Raw genomic sequence first — 27,470 nt, forward strand, 5'->3', positions numbered from 1 at the left:
CATATCTTAAAAGTTTGGAAGGACATACTACAATTGAATATACTCCATGTAATTTTCTGACATAATTCAGTAAATTAATTTTTATTTTTTACCTAATATTGTCTTAATTTTTACTTTACCTTTGACAGTGTTTCATACATATTCATTGCTTGAAGGAAATTAAGCAGACATTATTCTAAAGTCAATATTGAGCCTGCTAATGAAAATGGCTAAGTTAATTAACTAAATGGCAACCCTCACTGAACTTATTCAAAGCTATTTCCCCTCATGATGTGTTTTCCTGAAGAAATGATGCATAAAAATTAAACTTTTATTCTCGGCTATTCTATACCAGCCTCTAAATTGTTACTTTACATGTTACAACCTGTTGCATGATGACTAATTATGAGATCACCTGAATTTAATGGCGGCAGACCAAATATAAAACCTTCAGGGATTATTTAAACCATCATTCCTTAAGAAAAGATTTTTAAAACGTTCTGAGTCAGTTCATTGTTGATCTGTAGTTGGTAACACTGTATTGCGTAGTTGAAATTTGCTGAGGGTAGAACTCAAGTGTTAGCAGCAGAGGAGAGAAAATGTAAACATTTGAAGTGATGGATGTGTTAATGAACTCAGTGGGGGGAATATTTTCACAGTGTATACATATATCAAATCATCACAGTATACGTTTTAAATATCTCCTAAGTTCATCTGCCAATTATATCTCAATAAAGCTGAAAACAAATTAGAGCAAACACAAAACTAAACTAATACTTTTAATGTACAAAAGTAGTTTTAACTCCTGGATAAGCTCATATTTGTGTCAGTTTTTGTTTATGCATCCATAAGAAATAAGAGTCTTCAAAATAAAAGAAAAAACCCACCCATTTTAGCAGTGCCTATACCAAACTGATTATTTGGGAATACTGAATAAAATCATTTTCTATCCTAAACAAAGTGTAAGCAAAAGTAGATCTAGGTTATGTGGAGCTTAAAGTATATGACTTTGGCAGTCTTCTTCAAGTCAAAAAATGCAGCAGTACAAATAAAAAATTTAGGGATGAACATGAGTATTTACAAAAAGAAAAGAAATCCTGACAGTTTCTAAAAGAAGCTGACAAATACCATATACACCACAAAGTTGATAAAAATAGCACAATATTTTTTAGTAATTAACCGCTCTGTAGTACTATAATATATAATACCATGTCATACTTCTTTCCCTATCTCCCTGGCAGCACCTCTTCATGGGACAGAAGCAAAAGATAATTTGGTCTTTCCCCTAGCATGGTTAATTACCATTTGGCCTTTACTGTTGAGAGTTTTTAGAAAGTTTCTTTCACGTACACGATCAGTATTGGTGATGCTGTGTAGCTCATTAGAATTATCGCCAAATTTTGGAAGACCCTATCATGTTTTCTCCACATATGAACTGTGAAATTTGGGATCATTTCAAGTTATCGTGTACAGTGACTAATGAAGATTTTCAATCTAGCTGTACCAAGCTCTGCTTCTAGGGAACACTCGAACTTCATCAAAGGAAAACAGATTGCTTGCAAATAAATCAAGGACTATTTATCCTTGCTTTTCGACAGAAGTAGAGAAGGATAATGTCTTACTTTAAGTGAACTCAAGAACAGAACCTAAGAAATTGAAAACAAAAATGTTGATCCTCAGAAGTAGTAGTGAGGGGCACCTGGGAGGCTCGGTCAGTTAAGCCTCAGACTTCACCTTGGCTCAGGTCTTGATCTCAGGGTCGTGAGTTCTACTCCTGCATGAGGCTCCACACTGGGCATGGAGCCTACTTAAAAAAAAAAGAAAAAGAAAAAGAAAAGAAAAAGAGAAAAGAAGTAGTAGTGAGAGAATAGGGTTGGTAAAGTTGGTAAAGCAGAAAAGGGGGAAATCCCAGAAAAAGTCCTCCCATCTCTGGAGAATCCTCTGAGGGAGAGTAAGTCGAGAAATGTTGGTGATGTGCACGGGAAATATCCATCATACTCTAGCCGCATTAGAGGTGATGCCAGTGATCGAGTGTCTGTTCCAGGTGAGATATTTGTAAGGCAGCGTGGGCTCTGTCCATGCTTTCCTGGGGTGTGGCTTCTTAATGGCTTCATGTACCCCTTTCACTCAAAATCCCTCTGAAGTCTGCTTTGTTGGAACTCTATTTAAAAGTATTTACCCCTATAGCATAAGCTCAATACTGCACATGATGGTGCACAAAACCCTTCAGACCTGGCCCGTCTGCCACCATTTTATTCTATGTTCCCGTCATTGACTAGAGTTGCAAGAATTAGTGAATCAAAATACAGAAAGCCCAGATTTTTTTAGTACAAGTGTGTCCCAAATCCTGCCCCAAAATAGGACTAAAAGTTACTCATTGTTTATCTAAAATTCACAGTTAAATGGGCATCCTGTTTTTTTTTTTAAGATTTTATTTATTTTTTTGACAGAGATAGAGACAGCCAGCGAGAGAGGGAACACAAGCAGGGGGAGTGGGAGAGGAAGAAGCAGGCTCATAGCAGAGGAGCCAGATGTGGGGCTTGATCCCATAACGCCAGGATCAGGGCATCCTGTTTTTTATCTGGCAACCCAAGGCATAAGTAACTCTTTGCTATTTCCCACACATTGTGAAGCTAGAGCCAGTATGTCACCTTCCCCCCCGGCATCAGCTGCCCAGAATGCCTTTTGCTGGTTAAGCCATTAACACACAACTCGATTAAGGTCTCAACTCTGCCACTTGACTCCGTTCTTCCTCCAGGAGACATGGGCCCTCAAGACTCCATGCCTTCAGAGTGCTTTGTGTCGGTCTTCATTAAAGTACTCATCACCTGGTAATTTAATTATGTGGTTAAATGTCTTTCTTTTCTTCCTGAATAAGTGCTCATTGAAGGAACAAAAATTTTACCTAGCACAGTGTCTGGCATATAGAAGGCCCTAACTCATTTTTAATTTTAACCATTAAACAATTCAATGGTGATTTTTAATGATTGAAAACAGTTTCACAACTTAAAAAAATTTTAAATCCTTGGTCACCTGTGACAAACATATGAATTAATACAATCTGGCATCCTGAGTAATTTATATAAAAGTGATGATAAAGAACATTCTTCAACTTTATAGTTCTAATTCCAGCCTCAGTTGGAATGGTCATTAGAAAATGTCACTGTGTCTTTGGTTTTAGGAGTCTTATCACAACAGGAAAATAAAAATGTCCAGCAGAGTTTCTCTAAGGGGCAGCTGTGTCTGTGTATGTGTGTCTGTGTGAGTGTGTATCAGAAGGGTTGTCACTTCATATAGCCTCTGGGGAATGAATCAGGACTAGAGAAGTTAGGAGCAAGTTTTGTATATGCCTTTCAAGATAATTTTTTCCCCTTTAAGTTTAACACTATCCTGATGCCCCCAAACTTCTGTTTTCTTCTGCATCTCAGGATTTGAGATACTCTAGATTTCCCTCACTTGCCCCTGCAAGCTGCAGCTTCCAGGGCCTGAGAACAACGGTGTCTCAGCTCTTTCTTGGAAACCAGAGCCCGAAGTGTTGTCATATCATCAGGAATGTAGCTGCCCCCTTGGCTGGAGCCGGGAGATATACCTCCTGCACCAGCAAAGCCCTGGGGCTGGACAGAATCAGCCGTTTGGTGCTGCTTGTTGCACTAAAGTCCGTGACATGGCTTATCTGGCAGGAATCCTGGCTCTGGAGGAAAGTTGTTTCAATCCTGTAAATAAATGACTGAAACACCATGGTAGTTGATTGTGTTAAGCCTGTATCCAAAATTGCTTTGTTAGGCTCTATTATATTGCTCATTATCTTGCTGTGAGGAAAATGAAGCTTACATCTGCTTAGGGTGACAAGGTATCCCGTTGTCATGGGATTTTCCACAGTTTAGGCCTATGTCAAAGGCTCCTAATAAACCCTCAGAGAACATCTTTTATGTTCCCAGGCAGTCAGGCCAACACGCAGTCTTTGTCTCCTTTAAACTCAGTGACACACTCAGGGCTGTGTACATTGCTCTGTTTCTCTGCCAGAGATGAAATTTATTCATAGAACATTCAAGCTAGAGAAGGCACCTCAGAGCTAGTCTAACCCAGTCTTTGCATTTTTCAGTTGAGTGAATGACATGCCAGAGATACTGACCGAATGGCTCCAGATGATGCAAAGAGAGGCAGACCCCCTGGGTCCCTTGACTTCCAGTCCTCCATTATCTTCCCATACCCCAGTGCTGGATTGATTCACATCCTCCGACTCTGGCTTCCCCTTCCCAGCCACAGGCCTCTCTCTTTCTTCCCCTGGGTTACGCTGCTCAGCCCTCATGCAGAGGAAACCACCACCAGGCTTCCTCACCCAAGACCCAGAAAGACCCCATGTCTATATTTCTCTCATCCCCCTTTTCCTCTTCTCTTATGTGACAGTAACATTTTCTATGTGTAGCTGTGCCTTTGCTCAGTGCCCTCCCTCCAGACAGGAAGTAGGTGAAAAATAGAGTTGTGTGGTGTACAGCCTGGAGACCAGAATAGTCAGACAGTGCAGTGATGTGCAAATGAAGCTACACAGCCCTGGTTTCTAGGCACCATGTGGTTGGAAGATAATCCCCAGGGGCCTTAGCAAGTGCGCTCAATGAAACATGGAAGTCAGCAAATAAGGAAATGGAATTAATACACATGAGGTTGCTTCATCCCTGTGAGTGTAGAAAGTGTACTGGGGACAGCTGGACCCATCTGAGACAAGCTCATCATTCATTGTTCCTTCATACAGCTTGCTTAAAATATTTATTCAGCATTTATTTAGTGGAGGCAAAAAGAACTTGGACTTTCTATTCATAAGAAAACTTCACCTCTTACTTTTTCTTAAAATGAGGAACTTACATGTATTAAAAGTCATGTGACTTTTTTTTTACATACATGAATTATCCTTCATTTAATGGTTTTTTGTCATTTCTAGATGCATAGCACTATTCTATACCAGTGCTGTCAAATGGAAATATAACGCAAGCCATGTATGTCATTTTAAATGTTCTAGTAGCTATGCTAAAATGTAAAAATAAACAGCTGAAAGCAATTTTAATAATATATTTTATTTAACTCAATGTATCTAAAATGGTGTCATTTTGACATTTTAATCAGTATGAAAGTATTAAAATGTTTTGCGTTGTTTTTGTTGTACAAAATCTTTGAAATTCACTTTGTATTTTACACGTATTCTCATTCTCTGTTCCAGAAGTAGCCACCTTCCAGGGGCTCAGTAGCCCCATGTAGCTAGTGGCAAGCATGTTGACCGGTGTGGTTCAGGGCTCATCAAGGCTAACAGTAACTTACAAGATATAATAACAATATTTTTAAAATTTGTTTTTCTGGCTTTTATGTTGGTTCATCATTTACATTTTTTAAGTTCTTCGTTCCATTTTCTTTTGCTTTTTCTGAATCATATGACTTCTGGGAAAGTAAATGAAAAGATTTTAAAGTTAAATAATAATATAGATAATTCAGTCCTGCTAGACACTTGGCACATGTGATATTGAGTTTCCAGTTTCAGCTGGCTACCCTTGCAAGCTTGAGCTAGCTGGTCCCAGGTGAATGGCCCTGCCAAATCAGAGATTTGCAAGTACTAGCCATAGAAACTTCCTCAACAACAGATCAGGAGGCTGATGAATTTTTTTTTAATTTCCTATGGAGGTCGCTGTCCTCGTACATTTTCAAAGTTACCGGAGGTGTTTGCCCGGGAGGCAGGAGTTCATGGATGCTGTGTTTAAAAATTTTTCTCCTGCATTGAACCCTGGGCACCCCCCTCACCCACCTTCCCCTTAAAGCAGCTCTGGGAGATAGGCAGGGAAAAGACTTAGAAGGAAAGGAGAGTCAGCAATTCTGTGGTCCTCAGAGTGGGGTGGACAAACTCTCTGAAGGCACAGATGGTCGTTATGTTAGGCTTTGCAGGCCATAAGGTTTTTCCCGTGACTCCTCCTCTGGGCTGCCTTGCTAGTGCCAACGTGGCCAGAGGCAACATGTAAAGAAAGAGCGCAGAAGGGTTCCAGTGTGACTTTACATGTGGACACAGATTTGAATTTTATATAATTTGCACGTGTCATGTGTCTTTTAATTTTTTGAACAATTTTTTTAAATGTAAAAAAAAATGTCCTTCTTAGCTCTCAGACTGTATAAAAACAAGTGGCAGCTGGATTTAATTCATGAGCCAGCCTTTGCTGCCCCCTGCCCTAGAGTGTTGTTCAAATGGGCTGATAGCTATAATCCTGGCAGAAAAATCAGTAGTTTGGGCCTTGCCTTCTGCCCAGATTTTGTTTTTTGTTTTTTGTCTTCTGCAAAGAAATCAAATTTGTCTTCTTTTTCAAATTTCTGTCTGTGCTCTTTTTCTCTTCTGGTTAGCAGGAAGAGGGCTACCCACCCGTGGGTTTTATTCCCTTTCTTTTTAATATCTGCACAGTTAGTAAATCTTTATCTTAACATACACCAATGACACAGCCTCTCCTTTTCGTGTTCAAAACAAACACCCCCCAAAATCCCTATTTCCAGGAATAACTATTCTGTATCATATTAGTTTCTTATTTATCAGTAAGATTAAAACTCCTGGGAACTTTGATTTTCTTCGTAGGCATATTTCATTTCATGGGTAATGCAATATGCATTTACTTCTTGGTATAAATAACAATAATGCATCCATTTTCAAATAGAGACTATTGCACAGAGAATATATAGATGTTAGTTATGCAGATTATGCCATTTGTTACAAAAATACTTTTTAATCTTGGTATTTTTAAACATAATAAAATGATTCAGAGGAAGGGAAAGAAATAGAAGTCTTTTTTCAGCGTGGTGATTTTCTTTCTTTTAGAGGATGAGTTTTAGAGAACAACAAACTTTCTAGCCAGAAACTGTTGAGATTAAAAGCAGCAGTCCATTGTCATGTCCTCAAAACTGTCACATTTGTTTATGTATTTGAACACTCCTGGATTCTTTTCTCAAATATTTTGTTCTACGTGAAAAAGAAATCACAAGGATTGTTAAGGCTTTCAGTATATCAATCCTCAAGCAAGCACTGTGGTATGCCTTGTAGCACTGTCCAAGATAACTCTTTGCAGTGATGGATAGGTTCTCTGTGCTGTCCGATACATTGTGGCTTTTGAGCATTGCAAAGGTAGCAAGTACAACTGAGGAACTGATTTTTAAATTGTATGTAATTTTGAGTAATTTAAGTTTAAAGTTATGTTTAAATAGTTACATTGTTTCTAGTGGAATTTCCCAGATTGAGGATATGTGATCATGCAGTGTGTTTTTCACCCTTTTTCTCTAGTGATTATATTCTGAAGTATAATGATTTGTATGTTAACAAAGGAGAAGACTCTGGTTTTTAAAAATTCTATTATTAAAATAGCTAATTTGGAGGCGCCCTGGTGGCTCAGTCGGTTAAATGTCTGACTCTTGATTTCAGCTCAGGTCATGATCTCAGGGTGGTGAGATTGAGCCCCACATTGGGCTCTGTGCTGGGTGTAGAGCTTGCTTAGGATTCTCTCGCTCCAATCGCTTCTCGGCCTTTTGGCTAAGATCAAGTGTAGGATTCTCTCGCTCCCTCTTCCGCTGCCCCTCCCCCCACCCCACCCTCTCTCTCTCTCTCTCTCTCTCTCTCTCTGTTTCAATAGAGTAAAATAAAATAGATACTTTTTCCTGGCAGTTCAAGGATGATGTTAATAAATATCAAGCTATTATAATTTGTTATGATTCTTGTTGCTTGGATAGATTTACACAGATCCTGGCTTAGTTTTCCTACAAAACAAACAGAACAGACACACACAAAATAAAAAAAACAGTGTTTCCTAACCATCTAGAGGACCTTTTTGTATATCAGCCAGGCTCCTGCTCTGGTCCCTTCAGCAAATAAGAAAAAAAGACTGGTGATAGGAGAGTGTGAGAATAAAGTAGTTCTTTCCTTGTTCTAGAATGAGTAGGAGCTGGGGGAGAAGGAGAGAGAAAAAGATGGGGTTAATTTGTACCAACACATTTTGTGGTATGTGTATGTGTCGTAAAAATTACGTGTTAACTTCTTTGTAAGTTTTATTATCCTCAAGGTTAAGCAGTATGTGATCAAAATCACATTATGTAATAAAGAGTATGTGAGTAGGTGGATAGTTAGGTGGGTGTAAATCCCTATGAAATCCAGTTTAGAAGATAAATGATAGCTATTGAATTTGGACAAATCAATTTCACCAATTCACTTTACTTGTCTAATGCCTCTGGGAGCCATTACAGAGCTGGTTACCTAATGTTAGGGTAGGGTAGTTTTAAATCAAGGTGAACAGTCAAAAAACATTTTTTCCGTGAACTATGTGTATTATTAAGGATTATTTTACTATGAAGTTAGTTGCTTATATTGCAAACTAAGAAATTAATGAACGAGAATACTGCTCATGAACACCAAGGTTTATTTAAAAGCCAATATGGGTTTAGTGTGGTAATAAGGGCCCAGTTCTCCAAGGACAGCAAACCTATTTATTGTACATCAAATTTTACTGACTTTGAAATCTCCCTAGGAATGTTCATTTACCTCATCATGTATTATGTGTTTCAGATCTTTAGCAACAATAACAAAATCCAAGAGTGCTAATGAAGTGGTTTTGCAATGAAACTAATATACACTGTGGTCTGATACAGGAGACTTCACTCCTACATTCAGGTAGAACTGAAAACAGTATAGAAAATACAGCTCTTGAAACACTGTACTTAATAACCACATGCTTTAAAAGAAAATCCGCTTCCATTTAAAGGAAAATCCCAATAGCTATGCAGTTGGAGGGTGACTGTCCCAAAAATAAATTGTAATTGGTCAGTTCAAAATTGTATATGGATTTATAATTTTTAAATGTCTGGTGGCATATAACCATAATGTATTTTTCACTTTTATATTCATTATTCTTTTATTAAATTTCCAGAGGGAGAGAAAATAAATGACCTCCTACTGAGAGATACTTTACCGTGAGACCAGTTTTAAAAAATAATTGAGGATTGTGCCTGAAAATATATCATCCCTAAGTTCTGGTTCCCCAGTAGCTTTAATTTATTGAGGTAGAAAAATATGCAAGGTGATATGAGGTCCCCAAATGTTTCATACTGCATGCATTTTATCCGAAGGACGATAATGGTCTACGTGAATTATTCAATTGGTATTACTAAATTTTGGAAGGTTTTTAAAAATTGTTTTGGTTGGTGGCAAGGGAGTATTTGTTTAAGTGCATTCAGAATGCACTGTTATTTAGCTGTCGTTCAGGCTGTGGGTGTTGACAGGGAAGGTTTGTACTTAGCCATACAATGAGCGACTTGAATCAATTAAAAAAAAAAGTAGATTTGTGGATAATATATAGGGCGGTGTTTGGAAGAAAAATAGTTACTAGGTAAATATTCATTGAATTAATTGCACAGGCAATGTTTCTGCCAGTGCTGTAATTAATACATATCTTGTCTCTTGTCTAGCTCCAGAATTCATGACATCAACATAACTGACAACAATAACAAAAGAAAATGTCAAGAATTGAGTCTTCTCCTTGGGTTTCTTAGTCTTCTTGACTGACTAGATTCTACCCTTTCATATTCAGGTGTACTCAAATCATATTTCACCAGCCCAGCTGCCAGGCAAGACCTGTTCTTGCTATTCTAGTGAGCTTGTGCATTCACACGTAGACTAAAACAAGAAGCAGAGTTAGAAATGCAACAAATGTGAGAATATAAGCACTCTGAAGAGTGCTGCTTTCAATCCTCAGCTTTACCTTCTGTCTTGTCTGTTCTATCAGAAAGTGGTGTGTGTGATTGTTCATTTAACAAGTACTCTACCACGTAAGAGAAAGTGTGTACAAAGATGAAGCATTCAATGGTAGTTATATGTGTGTGATGTGTGTGGTGTGCTGATAGTGCTGGGGTGTGCGTGTGTGTGTGTGTGTGTGTTTTCAAGCTTTCGGAGGAAGATAAGGGAAGAAGATACAAGTGGAAAGACACTAGTAAAATAAAGAAAAAAGCAGTACCTGACAGGGTCTGATGAAGTAGCACAGATAATAAATGCTACAGAGTTTATTAGAAAGAATAATTATTTCTATCCGGAGGGATTAGGCAATCTTCTCTGAGAAGGTGGCACTTTCATTACCCGAAACATGAAGAATGGAAAAGGGTTTATATGTGTCAATTAGGAAAGGAGATATTTTACTGAGGAAAAAGAAGACATTTTAATGGCAATGTAGACGATGACAGAGGAACAGAAGGCAGTCAAGGGGCACACCCAGAACAATGAGATCACCATTTTTACCAAAAATGGAGTTTTGTTGTTAGAAAGATGTGAATAGTAGGGTCAGATAAGGTCAGATTGTGGAGGGCCATTTTTTTGTTTTCAAAAGGCAGGCTAAAGAATTTGGAGACAATTGGGAATCAGCCATATGATGTAAGCATGAAAATAAAACAAGGGGCAGTTTTGGAAGTTGAATTTAGTAGTTGCAAGAACAATAGGACTTTGTCATCCCACATACTTTCAAAGTTAGAAAGAAATTGTATAAGATCCAATAAGTAACCGAGGGAATTTATTCTGAGAACTGCTGTGTGAAAGAAAGTAGACTTTCTTTTGTGCTCTTTTGAGATGTTTTCTCGAAGTGCTGTAGCTAAAACGAAAGGAAGGCAAAGTAGTGCAGTGGTCAAGTGCGTGCGCTTCTGAGCTTGGCTTCTTGGGCTCAGAGTCTAGCTTGGTTATCACTTACTGGTTATGTGAACTCGGGCAAATCACTTAGCCTCTCTTTGTCAATTTTTCACGTATAAAATGTAGATAATAAAGTACCCACGTCATAGTGTTGTTATAACTAAATGTCGATATGCAGAAAAAGGCACTTAGACTAATGCTTGGCGCATTGTAAGGACTACAACAAATCATCGATTTCTACAGGACAAGTATGTATGTATACCTACATTTAAAATAGCCACTTTCTGATTAAAGGTAGATCATGTTCATAGCAGACAAATTAAAAATGCAATGAGAGGGGTGTCTGGGTGGCTCAGTCGGTTAAGTGTTTGCCTTCGGCTTAGGTCATGATCTCAGGGTCCTGGGATCGAGGCTACATCACACTCCCTGCTCAGTGGGGAGCCTGCTGCTTCTTCTCCCACTGCCCCTCTTGTAGTCTGCGTGTCAAATAAATAAATAAAATCTTAAAAAAAAAAAAAAACGCAACTGAGAAAAGATGACCTATTACCCAGAAATTAAAACTTTTAAACTTTTGACACACCATGTATGTTTTCCATATTACTAAATATACACGTACGTCACTTATTACACACCCACAGGGTATTTACCTGGATGGATGTCCCATAACTTTTTTTTTAAGATTTTATTTATTTATTTGACAGAGAGACAGCCAGCGAGAGACGGAACACAAGCAGGGGGAGTGGGAGAGGAAGAAGCAGGCTCCCAGCGGAGGAGCCTGATGTGGGGCTCGATCCCATAACGCCGGGATCACGCCCTGAGCCAAAGGCAGACGCTTAACTGCTGTGCCACCCAGACACCCCAGATGTTCCAAAACTTTTAACTCTTACCCTATTAGTGAGCATGGAAGCAATTTCAAATGTTTTGCATCTATAAGTGAGGCTGTGGCAAACATTCTTGTGATTTAACATGTGTGCACATCATTGTTGCCTTACAATAAAATATGAGAAGTTGAATTTCTGGACTAGGTGTGAGAATATGTTTATATTTGAATATATATTGCAAAACTCCACCTAATCCCCTCCCAGCCCTAGCCTTCCCAGAGGGGTATTTCAACTTACTTACTAGAACTTTTTGAGAGGGCCTGAATCCTTGCACTATTGCTCTTACGTGACACCACCGTATTGTAATACTAGAAGTTTTTTAAAAAAATCTTTGCGATAGATGCAGCCTTACACCTCACTGTTTGAATTTGATTTCTGTGGTTTCTAGTGAAGTTAAACAGTTTTAATAGACTTATAGGTCAGTTATAGTTGTTCTTTCATAAATTGTCCATTTGTGATCCTTGTTCATTTTTATTTTCTGTTGAGTATTTGTCTTTTTCCTATTGATCTGTGAGAGTGGTTTTATCTTGAGTGTCTGTCAAAGCATTTAAGGCAGATTGCCTTTGGTTTTGATTTTTCTTTTGCTTGTTTGATTTTTTAATGTAAGGAAGTTTTAGATGGTTTTGAATTTAAAGCAGTCACTTTATGGTTTTAATATCAAAATTATAACTTTTACATCAAAATTGTAAGAACATTTACCCATATTTTCATTATTTGTATGGCTTTTTTTTACACCAAAATTTCGTTCACCTGGTATTTAGTTTGGAATTGTATGAGATAGGAATTTTTTTTAATTGAGCTAAAATTCAATCAAGTATCATCTATATTTTTAAGTATGAAAGGTTCAGAATTCAGCATTTATCATTAAATTCTTTGGAAATAATGCTAATTTTTCATGAAAATTGTTATTTAAATTTGCATTTTTATCTTACCATTTTTATTATAACATTTTGTCTATGTCTCTATTTTTTTTTTATTTTTCATTTAAATTCAAGTTCAGTAATGTATAATGTAGTCTTGGTTTCAGGAGTAGAACTTAGTGATCCATCACTTACAAACAACATCCAGTGTTCATCCCAGCAAGTGCCCCCCTTAATGCCTGTCACCCATTTAGCACATCCCCACACCCACCTCCCTTCCAGCAACTCTAAGTTTGCTCTCTTTAGTTAAGAGTCTTCTGTGGTTTGCCTTCCTCTCTGTTTTTATATTATTTTTCCTTCCCTTCCCCTATGTTCATCTGTTTTGTTTCTTAAATTCCACATATGAGTGAAATCATATGATATTTATCTTTTTCTGACTTATTTTACTTAGCATAATACCCTCTAGCTCCATCCACATCGTTGCAAATAGCAAGCATCCATTCATTTTGACGACTAATATTCCATTGTGTGTATGTATGTGTATGTATATATATATATATATACATATCACCTCTTCTTTATCCATTAATCAGCAGACAGACATTTGGGCTTTTTCCATACTTTGGTTATTATTGATAATGCTGCTTTAAATATCGGGGTTCTTGTGCCCCTTCGAATCAGCATTTTTTTTATCCTTTGGATAAATACCTAGTAGTGCAATTGCTGGTTCATAGGACAGTTCTATTTTTCACTTTTTGAGGAACCTCCATACTGTTTTCTGGAGTGGCTGTACCAGTTTGCATTCCCACCAGCAGTGCAAGAGGGTTCCCCTTTCTCCACATTCTCGCCAACATCTGTCGTTTCCTGAGTTATTAATTTTAGCCATTCTGACAGGTGTGAGGTAGTATCTCTTTGTGGTTTAATTTGTATTTCCCTGATGATGAGTGATTTTGAGCATCTTTTCACGTGTCTGTTAGCCATCTGGATGTCTTCTTTGGAAAAATGTCTATTCATGTCTTCTGCCCATTTCTTAACTGGATTATTTATTTTTTGGGTGTTGAGTTAGTTATGTTCTTTATAGATTTTGAATACTAACCCTTTTTCCAATTTGTCATTTGTAAATATCTTCTCCCATCCCATCAGTTGTCTTTTAGTTTTGTTGATTGTTTCCTTCTCTGTGCAGAAGTTTTTTGTTTTTTTTTAATCTTGGTGAGGCCCTAGTAGTTCATTTTTGCTTTTGTTTCCCTTGCCCCCAGAAAGTGCCTAGTAAGAAGTTGCTGCAGCCAAGCTCAAAGAGGTTGCTGCCTGTTTTCTCTTCTAGGATTTTGATGGTGTCCTGTCTTACATTTAGGTCTTTCGTCCATTTTGAATTTATTTTTGTATATGGTGTAAGAAAGTGGTCCAGTTTCATTCTTCTGCATTTTGCTGTCCAGTTTTCCCAAGGCCATTTGTCAGAGAGACTGTCTTTTTTCCATTGGATAGTCTTTCCAGCTTTGTCAAAGACTAGCTGACCATAGAGTTGTGGGTCTGTTTCTAGGTTCCCTATTCTGTTCCATTAATCTGTGTGTCTATTTTTGTACCTGTCTATGTCTCTATTTTAAAATGGATGAGAAATCTACCAAAATGTAGAAGATACTGCAATTGCATAAAGAGCATTTAATCATGGTTTTGGGTTAATCATCATCCAGAAATTTATTTAATAAGCATCCTTATTTACCTTGTCATCCCTATATGATAGTCTTGAATTAACAAATGTCAAATAGTATTTTTTTTGTTTTCAGTATGTTTATATACAAGCATTTCATTTGTATTGGTCGTATTAAAGTTGACTTCTAAATGTGTACATCTCATTAATAGTAATGAGCATTAAGTATATACATTGTTCCCATAAATATTAAAAGCTTTTGAAAAGTATGGATTTCAATACTCCATTTATCAAGTAATACATTAGATTTTGAAAGATCAGAGAAAGAATGTTTTGGCAGGTAAGAGAAAAGGAAAGTTAGAATTTGGAGTCAGGAAAACCCAGGTGTTTAATGTTATATTTTTTTTCACTTACTAGTAACTTTAGGAATATTATTTAGAGTTGTGAACCTTAATTTCCTCATTTGTCAGTTGTAGCAAAAAATATATTTCATAGGATTATGAGTGAGATTAGGGGAACTAATGTAAGTAAAACCTGTCATACACTAAAGCATGTTGAAAATCTAAGTCAAAATGGTAATTTAATTGTAGCAGATATTTTAGAGGGATAACCAGCCACCTAATCAGTATAATCCATTTATTTATTTTTATTTAACATTTAAAACATACAAAATAATACTCTTTCTGTGTAGTAACTTTAGAAAATGCCAAAATATATGAACAATTACATAAAAATAATCTTTAATTGATAACACGCCCCCAAAATCATGGTGAATTTCATGTATTTCCAATCATTTAAAAAATACGGATAAATACTGATATGCCAAATATACGCAGAAAATCAAAGACCTAATTTATGTGTGGTGTATAACTTATCTTTTACCAATTAACATGTCATGAATATTTTCAAAATAGAATGTTTTTCATAGTGTGCACTTTAAAGGGTGCAAAGTATTCCATTATATGGATGTAATTTATTCCATTGGAGGGATTTTGTTTCAGTTTTTCACTAGCATAAATGACAGAATTGGGTATTCTTTTCACATGTCTCTGTGTATATCTCTGATATTCCCCTAGGAAAATTCATGGAAGTAAAATTTTGCAGTTGAATGGAATGAATACTTTTTTTTTCTCCTTTCAAGTTTTTATTTAAATTCCAGTTAGCTAACATATAGTGTAATATTAGTTTCAGGTGTAGAGTTTCGTGATTCATCACTTATATACCATACCAGTGCTGATCACAAGTGCCCTCCCTTACACCCACCACCCATTTAGCCCATTCCCCCACCCACCTCCCATCCAGTAACCCTCAGTTTGTTCTCTAGAGTTTAATGTCTCTTTTCTCATTTAACCCTCTTCTTTTTTCCCTATGTTCATCTATTTTGTTTCTTAAATTCTACATATGAGTGAAATCATATTTGTCTTTCTCTGACTTATTTCACTTAGCATGACATAGTCTGGCTTCACCCACGTCATTGCAAACGGCAAGAGTTCATTCTTTCTTATGGCTGAGCAATGTTCCGTTGTATGTATATATCACATATTTATCCATCAATTCATGGACATTTGGGCTCTTTCCATGATTTGGCTTTTGGTGGTATTGGTGCTATAAACATTGGGGTGCATGTATCCCTTCAAATCAGTATTTTTGTATCCTTTGGGTAGATACCTAGTAGTGTGGAGAAAGGGGAACTCTCTTACACTGTTAGTGGGAATGCAAACTGGTGTAGTATGCAAAACGGTATGGAGGTTCCGCAAAAAGTTAAAAATAGAACTACCATACGTTCCAGTAATTGCACTACGAGGTACTTACCCTACGGCTTTTAAAATATTTTCATATACTCTTTTAAATTGGAGGATAAGAGACACATAGGAAAGTATACAGATCATAAGAATAGAAGTTGTTGGATTTTTTAAAAGTTAACATACCATGCTGCTAACACCCAGATCAGGAATTAGAACATTACCCTAGGAGTTTCCTTCATGCTTGTGCCCAGTTATTAACCCTTTCCCACCTAGCCCCTCACCAAGGATAAGCTTGCTTCTGACTTCACACACTTATAGAGTATATGTATTTCTAGATCATCCACTCTCTACTTTAACTAAAGTGGCACTATTGTCATAAATCAAGTACATATAGTCTATTCTCACAGCAATACCACACAGAATTAATTATATTAAATAATGATACCTGGTAGTAAACATTCTTAAACTTGGTTGTTCTTCAGCATTGCATTGGATATTCTTGGTCCTTGGTATTTGCATATAAATCTTAGAATTGGTATGTTACTTTCTAGTAAAAACTAGCTGTTGCGATTTTAATAGAACTTGCACTGAACTTACAGATTATTTGAAGAGAGTTGATATCTTTACAATATAGGATCTTCCAGTAGGTTTCTAGGAGGAATAAGGTATACTCCTTTATTTTTTTAGGCTTTCCTTAATCTCTCAGGCATATTGGTAGTTTTCAGGGTAGAAGTCTTGCTTTTTAGTTTGAATTATCAAATTGCTCCCTACAAATGTAAAAATTTATCCTCTAACAAACATCATAAGATTGCTTATTTTCTAGAACTTTGATAATTACCTTTGACAAAAGCCAATATAATAGGCTTATGATGGTTTATTATTGCTGTTTTAATTTGCATTTCACTGATTACTTAGTGGTTGGACTTTTGTTTATTAGCTGTTTGCATTTTTTGTCCGATTCCTGTTTATATTCTTTATCGAGTTTTCCAATAGAATCTCCATTTGATTTCATTTACTGAAAGATCTTTTTATATGAAAGATTATAACCCATTGTCTGATAGATGTTGCAAATAGTTCCAGCTGTCCTTTGTTTGTAATTCTGCTAATTGGCCTTAATTTTGAATGAGCAATACAAATATTATCCTTAAGAGTTAATTCACATTACTTTCTGCTTCTAAGAGGCTTCCTCACACCAATATTTTATTCTAGTTCTGTTATTAATTTTTTTACACTTAACACTTTAATTTCTCCAGAATGTTTTTGGTATAAGATATGAAGTTAAGTATTTAATATCTGTGTATTTCTAAAACAGACACCTCTGTTTATCTTATTAAAATTTCTACACATTTGAAATTAAAATTCAGAAGTTGAAAAAAGGGAAGCTAATCTTGTGTGAAATTAGGTCAAGATTTTGTTAGATACTAAATTAACTCATAAGAGAACTGAACTTGTTCAATTTTTTGCTTTCAGCACAGGGAACATGTCATATGAAGAGTATGGTTCCATAATACTTAAAAAGATTATTGGGAAAATGATGCATTTTGCTATTAAACTGCATACATATTGTGATAAGAATATGAAGTAGTAAATGTAATAGTAAATAATTTTAAGACACACAAAAACTGACACGAAACCTATTCATACCCTACATACTTAAATTATTCACGTTATCGTTTTCCATGAACTACGTAGAAGCCATCAATACCTGAAGACTCTTTTGAAGTTGTGGAGAATCACAAAAATTATAGGTCAGAAGGTCTCAAATACTACCCTACCATTAACGAAGTGATATTGTCATAGGGAAATAATCTCGATTTTGGACTGGTGGCTTTCAATGTGTTACATCCTATTAATAATGATTTGTTATTAAAATATATATCCTTATCATTATTTTTGGCAGGAAGAAAAGCTGGTAGTTTTACTTTCTAAATTAACTTATTTCTCTGTGAAGGTGATACATTTATATTTTGCAAAAATTTGAAACTGTAGTGAAAATCTTCCACCCCATCCACCATCTACCCTACCATTACCAAGTGTTGATTTTACTTGCATAAATACATCTACAAGATGAATTCCTAGCAGCAAAATTCTGGCTATAAGGTTACATGCATTTTGTAGATATTGCCAAATTGTCTTCCACAAGGGGTACACCAGTTTGCCTATCCCACTGGCTATATATAATCGTGTATTTTCCGCAACCTTGGCAATATAGTGTGTTTCAGACTTGGATTTTTGTCAGTGCAATCAATGAAATTTTTGGATCTCCCATTACAACAAAGTTTAGCTTCTTTATGTATGTTTAAAGTCCATTTATGTTTTATTTTTTGTGGACTGTCCTTAACTTCTGTCATTTTTTCTCTGGCTTGTTGGCCTTTTTAAAATTACTTTGCAGAAGCTTTCTTATGCTTTAGGAAAATTAGTCCTTATCTGAGATGACGCAAATATTTTTTTCACTATTTGTCATTTGTCCTATGACTTTGCTTTTAGGTGATTTTTTTTTTTTTTTTTGCCATTCAAACTTTCTCATCTGTATATGCCATTATAGTCCAATCAACTAATATCTTTGCCTGCTAATTAAAGCTATTTAACGTGAGGATAAAATTACATTATGTTGACTACTCTGGACATGCATTGCTTCTTAAATTGAAAAAAAAAGAATCTTAAATTTTGGAATTGTTTATCTTTCATTCACCAGATATTTATTGAAAGCCTGTCATGTGTAAAAATCCAGCTTATCCAGAAATCAAAGCTCAGTGAGGGAGGTCAGTGTAAATAACAGAGTATAAGGCAAGTGGTACGATGGTGGGAAGCACAAGGTCTGTGAGAATATACCCAATGCAGATGTCCTAACTAACCTGAAAACTACTCATGCCCCACAATCTCATTATGAGCTATCATTTAATTTTTTCAAATGTTAGTCAAATCTTACCCATTGAACTCTTTGCTGTCTGGAATTGTTCTACCTCTAGAACCAGGAAGGCATGGGTTGGGAGTCTGAGAAGGAAACTAACAATCTCAGTTGAAAGTTACCTGGATTTCTGTGTTGATATGTGAACCCTATTTGTGGTCAGGTATAAATGAGTTCATAGCTCAATTTTAGAGATTTAAAAAAAAATATGATGGCTGTTATTTTCATTAACTTCAGAATCTAGAGGCTGTTAGTTGCTGCAAGTTGAAGCTGTAAAATATTTTTACATGTACTTGTGACTAGAAAATAATCCAATAAAAATAAACTGTTTAGTAACTTCCTTATAAATGCTAGAAAAGATAAGCTGAAAGCATTATTAGATTATATATTCTAGACCTGGAATTACGTTTGTGTATCAGCTCGCGCTCTCTCTCTCTCTCTCTCTCACACACACACACACACACACACACACACACACACACACTCAAACCAGCACACACAAATACGTTATCCATCACCATAGATGTCATTATGGGTTAGAACTCACGAAACACAAACAGGCCTTTATCTAATACTTTGTGTACCTGACTTTATAGCAGGATACAAGTCAAACAGAGCAGATACAGCATCACGATTCATTACCCATGAACAAGCATTGCATGCTGCCTGCACACGTTGCTTCTTTTAACTCCTTACCCACACAGGAAAAGGCTGCCGGGGGGAACACCAAGGTCTGCGCAGGTCACTTTAAAGAGAAGTCACAGCCTGTATTTCCTTTCCATCTTTTACACCATTTTTAGTCATCTAGACCATAGGTTATATTCCAATTCACAGTTTCCCCAAAGCAGATACAGTTCTATACAACAAACAATACGGGCCTAATGTTTCCGAATCATCTTAAAGTTAGTGTTTCAAGGAAACGTTGTGGGAGCCTAAGGTTAGTGTCAGGCTGGAACATCAGTCCAGGCTGCATGGTAATCCTTGACTCATACATGCACATGCATTTTATACAATATATATAAATGCATTAGAGGTTTCAAAATACATATTGTTTACATACAATCAGAGCTTATATAAAATTCCTTCTCCTGTAAATTAACCGATAAGTTATTTTGTCCATTAATGTATCTCCTTTTCATCTCATACCTCTTGGGTGCAATTAAGGAGCATAATGTTCTTCAGTTAGTTCTTTCAGAAGCATCTAAAACAGATGTTCCAAAGTATGAGGCATTACTTAGGTGATGTACTAGTATATTAGTATACTTATCTAGTTTACTTTTTGAAATATTCACTGTAATATCGGTGAGGATATGGAGAAAAAAGGAGCCCTCTTGCACAGTCAGTGGGAATGCAAACGGATGCAGCCACTCTGGAAAATAGTATGGAGGTTCCTCAAAAACTTAGAACTACCCTACAATCCAATTATTGTGCTACCAGGTATTTACCCCAAAAATACAAAAACACTAATTCAAAGGGATGCATGCACCCCTATGTTTATAGCAGCAGTATTTACAATAGCCAAATTATGGAAGAGCCATGGCTGTCCATCAACAGATGAATGGATAAAGTAGATGTGGTGTGTATGTATACACACACACACACACACACACACACTACACACACACTACACAATGGAATATTACTCGGCCATAAAAAATTTGAATCTTGCCATTTGCAATGATGTGGTTGGAGCTAGAGAGTATAATGCTAAGCAAAATAAGTCCATCAGAGAAAGGCAAATATGATTTGTATGATTTCACTCATATGTAGAATTTAAGAAACAGAACAAACAAGCAAAAGAAAAAGAGAGAGAAACCAAGAAACAGACTTTTAACTGTAGAGAACAAACTAATGGTTACCAGAAGGGAGGTGAGCAGGGGATGGGTGAAACACGTGATAGACATTAAGGAGGGCATTTGTTGTAATGAGCACTGGGTGTTGTACAGAAGTGTTGAATCACTATATTGTATACCTGCAACTAATATAACATGATGTGTTTACTGGAATTAAAATTTAAAAATATTATCTCTAATAACATATATTCTATGATGTATGTTGTAGCATGTGTGTTTGTGTTATAATGTAAAGTTATATTTATATTATTAAAATAGTATTAATCATATCATAAAGAGTTGCCATGACAGGTTCACATTCTTTACTACTGTGTACCTGTTTTGGCCCTTGACAATAGGAAGATAAAGGCTTCACTCTTGCTTATCCTGGCTCCCTACTTACACTTGAGCTCAAGCAATAATCACTAACAGGTAATGACCTTATTGTCATTCACTATCATGCAGGATATTCCTTTCAGCTATTTACATGGATTCCCTTATTCAATCCGTAGAGTGACCCTGTGAAGCAGGTACTGTCATTGTCTGCATTCTGTAGAGAAGGCACTGAGAATTAAAGAAAACTTGGCTCAAGTGCTGGGAAAGAACTAAAATTAAGATTTAAATCAAGTAGCCTAACTCTAGACTTCACAATGTTGAACAGAGTATCCTACTCCTTCCCGAGGTATTTCATGTTTCTCAACCCCAGTGTCATCATCCATTTATAAAATGGGGAAAACAATAGTATCTGTATGGTAGGATCGTTGGGTGGATTAAAGGCAGTAAATGTGAAACTTCCTAACATGGTCTTTGGCACATTGTAAGCCCTTAATAAAAGTAGCCTATAATCATACTGATATATTCTAATCTAATCCAAATGTCTTTTTTCTTCTTTTTATTTCAATCACTTTATTTTGTTTTACTCAGTTATACTCAGACGCACAAACTATAGCCTACCTCCCCATTTTATTTTGTGCATGAAAGAATTCCCTTGTACAATTTTCCTTAACATAAAAGAAAGTTAGAAGGACGTATAAAGGCAGAGTATCTGGCATCTAATATGCAGTACACCAGTATGTTTAGTAAATGAGTGATTCAGTGAGGAATATACTTCTTTACTTTTATTGGTTGGAGTTGGGTATTCATTTGTGTGAGTGTGTGTTTTGAATTTCCAAAAAAAAAAAAAAAAGCTTATTGTCTTTAAAGCATAGGATTTGGGGGAAGACTATTAATAAATGATTTGTAATACGTGAATTAAATCCTAACATGTAACCCATGTGAGTAATCTGTATCATGCTATAAAATACCAAATTCAGTAAATTTCTATAACATTTTAAAGCAAGTAACTTTAGAATATATTTATTTTTGATTTTTTATTTAAACCATGAGAATCTTTTCCTCTTTTTCATTGCAGGTTTCTAGAGATTTGCCTGAGAAACAAGGAGAAATTGAGGCACACATAAAAGACCTCGGGCAGCTGGAAGAGCTGTTAAACCGTCTGCTTCTGTGGCTGTCTCCTATTCGGGATCAGCTGGAGATTTACAATCAGCCGAATCAAACGGGACCATTTGACATTAAGGTAGGGAAGTTTTGCTTTAAATATTGTTTTAAAAAATTGTCAGTATCACTGAACTAAGTTTCTCATCCATTATCATAATCATTTTTGTCATTATAATGTTAGTAATAATAATAAATTGACTAGCATTTTTTGTTTTGTCTTACAGCACTTACTAGCAATAATGTATTCCTTAAACTCTTACCACTAGAATGCTTCATCATCTTTGTTGCTATGACCCGTTTCCCATCCCTACTGTAATAGCACTCAATGTATGTTTGTAGACCCCTTATCTAAAACTAAAGTTGTTTAGGAGATTAGGTGCCTACCAAATAAAGTATAGGCTCTTTAGTAAATATTAGAAAACCCTCTCAGGCTGCCTCCAGTTTACCTTTCTATCCTTTTATTCTGCCAACAACCTCCATCTTTATCCTAGCTACAACCAATTATAAGTTATGTTTATATGTGTGAGGTTTCATGCCATGTCTGTGTTCTTGATCTCTCTTCCTTAAATGACTTCTTTCTCCTTTGTTGGCACGATGAACTTCTCTATATCCTTCAAGACTGAATTCAGTGTCTTTGCTTCTTCAGAACTTTTTCCATATCCCAGGTAGAATAAAAAACCCTCTTAGGATTTCTTATAAACCTCTGTGTCCATTTCCTGTAACCTTCGTACGTTGATTTATACTAAAATTTTACAGACTGAGTACCCGTCACACTTTTTCTCGGTACAGAGGGCATCTTCTTACTTACCTGCCTCATCCCCCCTCCTTTCTGAATACCCCCATCTCAGGGCCCGGTGTCTGGTATGTACTTGTATTTTTGATTCAAAGAATAAAGGTGGTAATGAGACACCCAAAATGGTATTGAGATGCCACAGGTATGCCTAGTGCTCTAGACCAACATGCCAATTGGACGCCGCCATCTTCTCCTTTTAGTGTCCCTGTAGACATTGATTATCCCTATCTTTTCTCTCATCCCAGGAGTATATTCCAAAGACTTATCCCAACTTGATGCCCTGCTTCGCATCTCCTATGGGCCAACAACATTAAACAACTAATCAAATAAACCAATTAAATTGAAATCTCAACGTCTCGGTTAATGTAAGGATGGGCACTTTCAGACTAAATAAGTTAAGTAACATCTTGAGTAAAGGTTTTCTTTTAGTTCACTGACCGATTTTTCAGTTTCCTTGCTTTCCAGGGTTATCACAACCTCTTGTTTTTTTTTTTTTTATCTCCAAGTAGGTGCTGTCTTGCTTGGAGATAAAGCAAGGATAAAATAAAGTGTGAGGCTATTCTAGAGAAGACAAAGTCCAAGTTTAGGAAAGATGGACTTGAGTGAGGTTAAGGAGAGAGAGAGAGGTTGGGAAGAACTAAAATGAGTTATATTTGCAAAGCACACTCCACTACTTTCACTTTACCTCTTCCTGACATGTATGTCCACCATTCTGTTAACTACCCCCGAGCACGGATGATACCATGTACATCGCAGGTAGACATCATTTCACCACTGCTCATCCAGTGGCATGGTCTTCCGTTCAAGTCAGACGATTAAGGTCAAGTCACAGTAGGCTTTACCCAAAACAAATTTAGCTGGCTTTATGAAAGTATACGGGACAGGGAACAACACAACTGGCACAGTGGTGACACAGTAGAGGTCTTGACTCCCAGCCCTGGCTTCTGATGAACCATTCACCCTGCATTTGGGTTAGGTGTAGTCACGGGGACAAGACTGGGTGAGCGCAAAGTCATATCATCATTCAGGGAAGCCACCAGTCCCGGAACACCTTCAGTGTTTTCACCTTGCTAGCACAGGGTCCTCAATGGTATTTGACTGGGGTGCATTCTCCAGTGCAACTGCATCTCCTCGATGCTCATTTTTCAGTAGTCAGTAATCTCAACAAAGAAGTAGTTACTTAGTCCAACAAACAATAACCTCAGCCAGATTCTCTTGGATCTAGCATAATCTTAAATATTTCTTGATTTAGTATTATAAAAAGGAAGGCCATAAACTCTTTGTTTCCAGTCAGAAGGAGCTTTCTGTAACTCACAGGTAAAAGCACATTCCTTTACTTTTAAATATAATCTTTAGTTAAAATGAGCTTCTTCATTCAAGTAATGAAAAAAATATATTCAATATTAGCTATCTCTGTTCATGGAAGGATAACAAAATCCTTCAATACAAAGGGATGTTGTTGACTCAACCAAAGGGCCTTTAGTCCCAGTCTCACCCCCCTCCAACAATGGTTCCCAAATATGGAAAACTGGCGTTGGGCGTTTGTTTGTCCATGGCCCACACATCCTTGCCAAATAGGTCCCTGCAGTTTCGAGTGAAAGCTCCTCTCAGCTGTGTTAATCACTTTCCTTTATCAAAGCTACAAGTCCCCACTCTCGCTGCTGTGTGTACTTTCAGAGAGTCATGATATTTGCCTCCTGCAGCTTGGTCTAAATCACTGAGGGGAGAGGCAGCTGCTTTTTCCCTGGCAGTAAAATTTCTTGGCTTCAGTCCTCTGTGCATGTTCTGAGTTTCTCATCTCTGGAGTGCAGATTTCAAAAATATTCCTTTAGCCTTTTTCTTCTTTTCTGTGGCTATATCCAAGGCAAAAAAAGATCATAAAATCATATATATGATGACTTGAGACATTCTTCCCATCATTCTCAGACGCCTAACTCGTAATCAGGAAATAGCGACCTGTGTGAATAATTTACTAACTTACCTAGTTCTTTATCTCTCTTTGTCTAGCTTCTATCTAAATTCACCGTCTAATAAATGATTTATGAAGATTGCTCAGAGTCCTTCTATAAGATACGTGCTTTTAGTCTGTACAGCCTTCTGTAGCCCTCAACTTAAACAGATTAAAATTCTTCTTTTTTCAGTTAAAGAAAATGGGGAAATGGACTTTACTGAAAACCAAAAATAGTTTTCAAACATTTTTGTGGACATGCCCATTTATTAATACAGAGAAAGAAACTCCCTTCTAAAATCTTAGGAATGAATGAATACAAAGAAAGTAGATGCACAAGGAGCCTCCAATTCCTAAATGTAAAGAAATTGTCTTGTCCATGGTGGCCATGGCTACCTTGGAAACAAAGAGCCTAAGGCCTTGACATCCAGGTCATTTGTTTTCTCTAGTCAAACTCTGAGCACCTGTTAGAAAAATATGTAATACCCTCTGTGAGCCTCAGTTTTGCCTGCTTGGCACTTCATGCTTATTGATGAAATGCAGCTAGCTGTGTAATGAAACCCAAATAAAAAAAGCCTTAAGGGCTCTGTTCTAATACATTGTTTATGCTGGAGTGAAAATTGACTGCACATCGCTTGGCTTGTGCAATTTACTCCCGAAATATTCCTATTCAGGAAATCCTGCAAATAGCAATATTCATCTTGAAAATCACCTCACAGAACCCTTAGCAAACTGAGAAACATAATCAATGAGATCATGATGTAGAGGGTGAAAATTAGGCATAATCACAGACCTTTCCCTTCAGTCAGCCCACTAGAAGGCATGCCTTTGAATTTAGATTTTCAAATGTACTCTCAATTTAGACATAAAATATGTTGATTTCAGATTTTAGAAATGATCATTGAATGCTGAGAACCAGGGACCGGTTAGAATTTCTATAAAGGGTCTTATGTTTTTAATCTTTAATGAATACTGTCAATAATGAGCTGTAGGTATACTATTTTTCTGACCTAAAACTGCCTAACTACTGCTTTCTAAACTTTGTATTAAAATATGGGGGGGGCACATAATGTTACGTTAAATCTTACTGACTGAAATATCTTCATATTGAAGACAGGGAGGGCTTTTTCTTGCCTTCAAGAATGACTTTGCTTCTGTGATCAGTAAATAACATGACATACTCTTCTACTGGCTCTTCTTTCCATGTAAGAAACTTAATTGCCCATAATGACAAATCCACACAGAAAACTACCAGAGGACACAATTGGAGTGACTGAATGATAAAGTATGTGAGCATCCAAACCCTTCTGTGTGTGTGTTCATGTTGCTGTGAGTGTTGTCAAAAAAAAAAAAAAAAAGGCACCGGATAATTTAACAGGCAAAGAAAACTTTATTCGAGACTATTGAAATAGGAGAGAGAGACTGAAGTCAACTCCACTGAATTGAAAGGCAGCAAAGATTTCAATCACTGGGATGAGCTAAAGTACAGGGGGGCACTGGCAGGGACTTTGGTCACTGTGATTTGGCCTCCTGTGTTTGCTAATTGTCCCTTACCGAAGGGAGGTTACTACCCCCCACCCCCCACTGAGATGGGGCGCCAGTGCTAGCCTTCCTGATATTTACATTTCAATGCGGTGGCTCCCAGGTATTTGAGAAAGACATTCCTAGGTTGTAGAGGACTTACCTCTCAAAGAGGCCGATAAGGAATTTACAATCAAAGGTTTTCTAAAGTAAATGCACTAAGAAAAGAGAGTTCAGACCTATAATCAGAAAGAAACCCTTCTAACCCTTCAGTCAACCTTAAGGAGAATGCTGAGGCTGTCTTTGTCATTCCCCTCTTTTTTCAGAGACAAGCCAGTTTTCCCACCGAACAGCTTGGGAAAGCTACTCCATATCAGTTCTTTGAGAAGCTTTCTGTTGTTCAAGGACTACTTGAACTGAGTCTGAAACTTAATAGTAGAGGATTTTGTTGCACAGTGTGAGCAATTACGTATTTAATAAGGGGTATTTTCTATGGCAGTAAAAGGAAAAACAAAGATTAATGATTGGAACCAACTATAAACCCAGTTTCCGAGTCCAGGGCAGCCAATGAAGAAGATTCCTAGAGGTTGGGCTGGAAAGGTCTTCAGATGGAGAAGTGACAATGGCAGTGGCCATTTTATGACTATTGGAATATTTGGGGCGACAGCACAGACGTCAGAGAGGTTTTATAAGATTGTCCACAGTCATAGCTATTTCCTGGAGCAGAGAATAAAAGCCGTGGGACTTCCAGTGAACTTCCTGAGTGGCCCTTACAGGCACAGCTCCAGGCATGCAGGTTGTCCATACCTAATTCACTGTGCTCATGAGTTCTTTGAAGCCAAGATCTACTTGTCCAGCTGCAGCTCTCAGGATTTCATTATCATGAGGTTGTGGGATATCCGTGAGGTGAGGTGAGGTGGGGTGGAGTCCAGAGCCCACGACCATGAAAGAATTCTTGAGATGTCTTTGGTGCAAAATGGTGTTTTATTAAAGCACAGGGACACGACCTGTGGGCAGAGAGAGCTGCTCCAGGGTCATGAGGAGAGGCCCATTATATACCCTCAAGTTGGGAGGGGGTTAGGGATAGCGTAAGTCTCTAAGGAATTTTGGAAGCAAGGTTTCCAGGACTTTGAGGGGCTAGCTATTTTTGGGAAAAGGTCATTTATTACTGTCTAATAAAACCTTAGTC

The 27,470-nt window shown here is 37.0% G+C and overlaps 1 protein-coding gene across 11 annotated transcripts in view; it reads left to right on the forward strand.

The window, feature by feature from the left end:
• The window catches only part of DMD (dystrophin), a 2,097,152-nt gene that overhangs the window by 1,376,860 nt on the left and 692,822 nt on the right, over nt 1–27,470 (forward strand). For all 11 annotated transcript variants that reach the window (XM_087859359.1, XM_087859361.1, XM_087859356.1 and 8 more), the window contains one exon: nt 21,934–22,098. In XM_087859359.1, the coding sequence (XP_087715485.1) occupies nt 21,934–22,098 (165 nt within the window). The remainder of the gene's footprint in view (nt 1–21,933; nt 22,099–27,470) is intronic.

The sequence above is a fragment of the Ursus americanus genome, chromosome X (assembly GCF_024610735.1).
Source record: "Ursus americanus isolate L20-20 chromosome X, mUrsAme1.1.p, whole genome shotgun sequence".
Lineage (NCBI taxonomy): Eukaryota > Metazoa > Chordata > Mammalia > Carnivora > Ursidae > Ursus > Ursus americanus.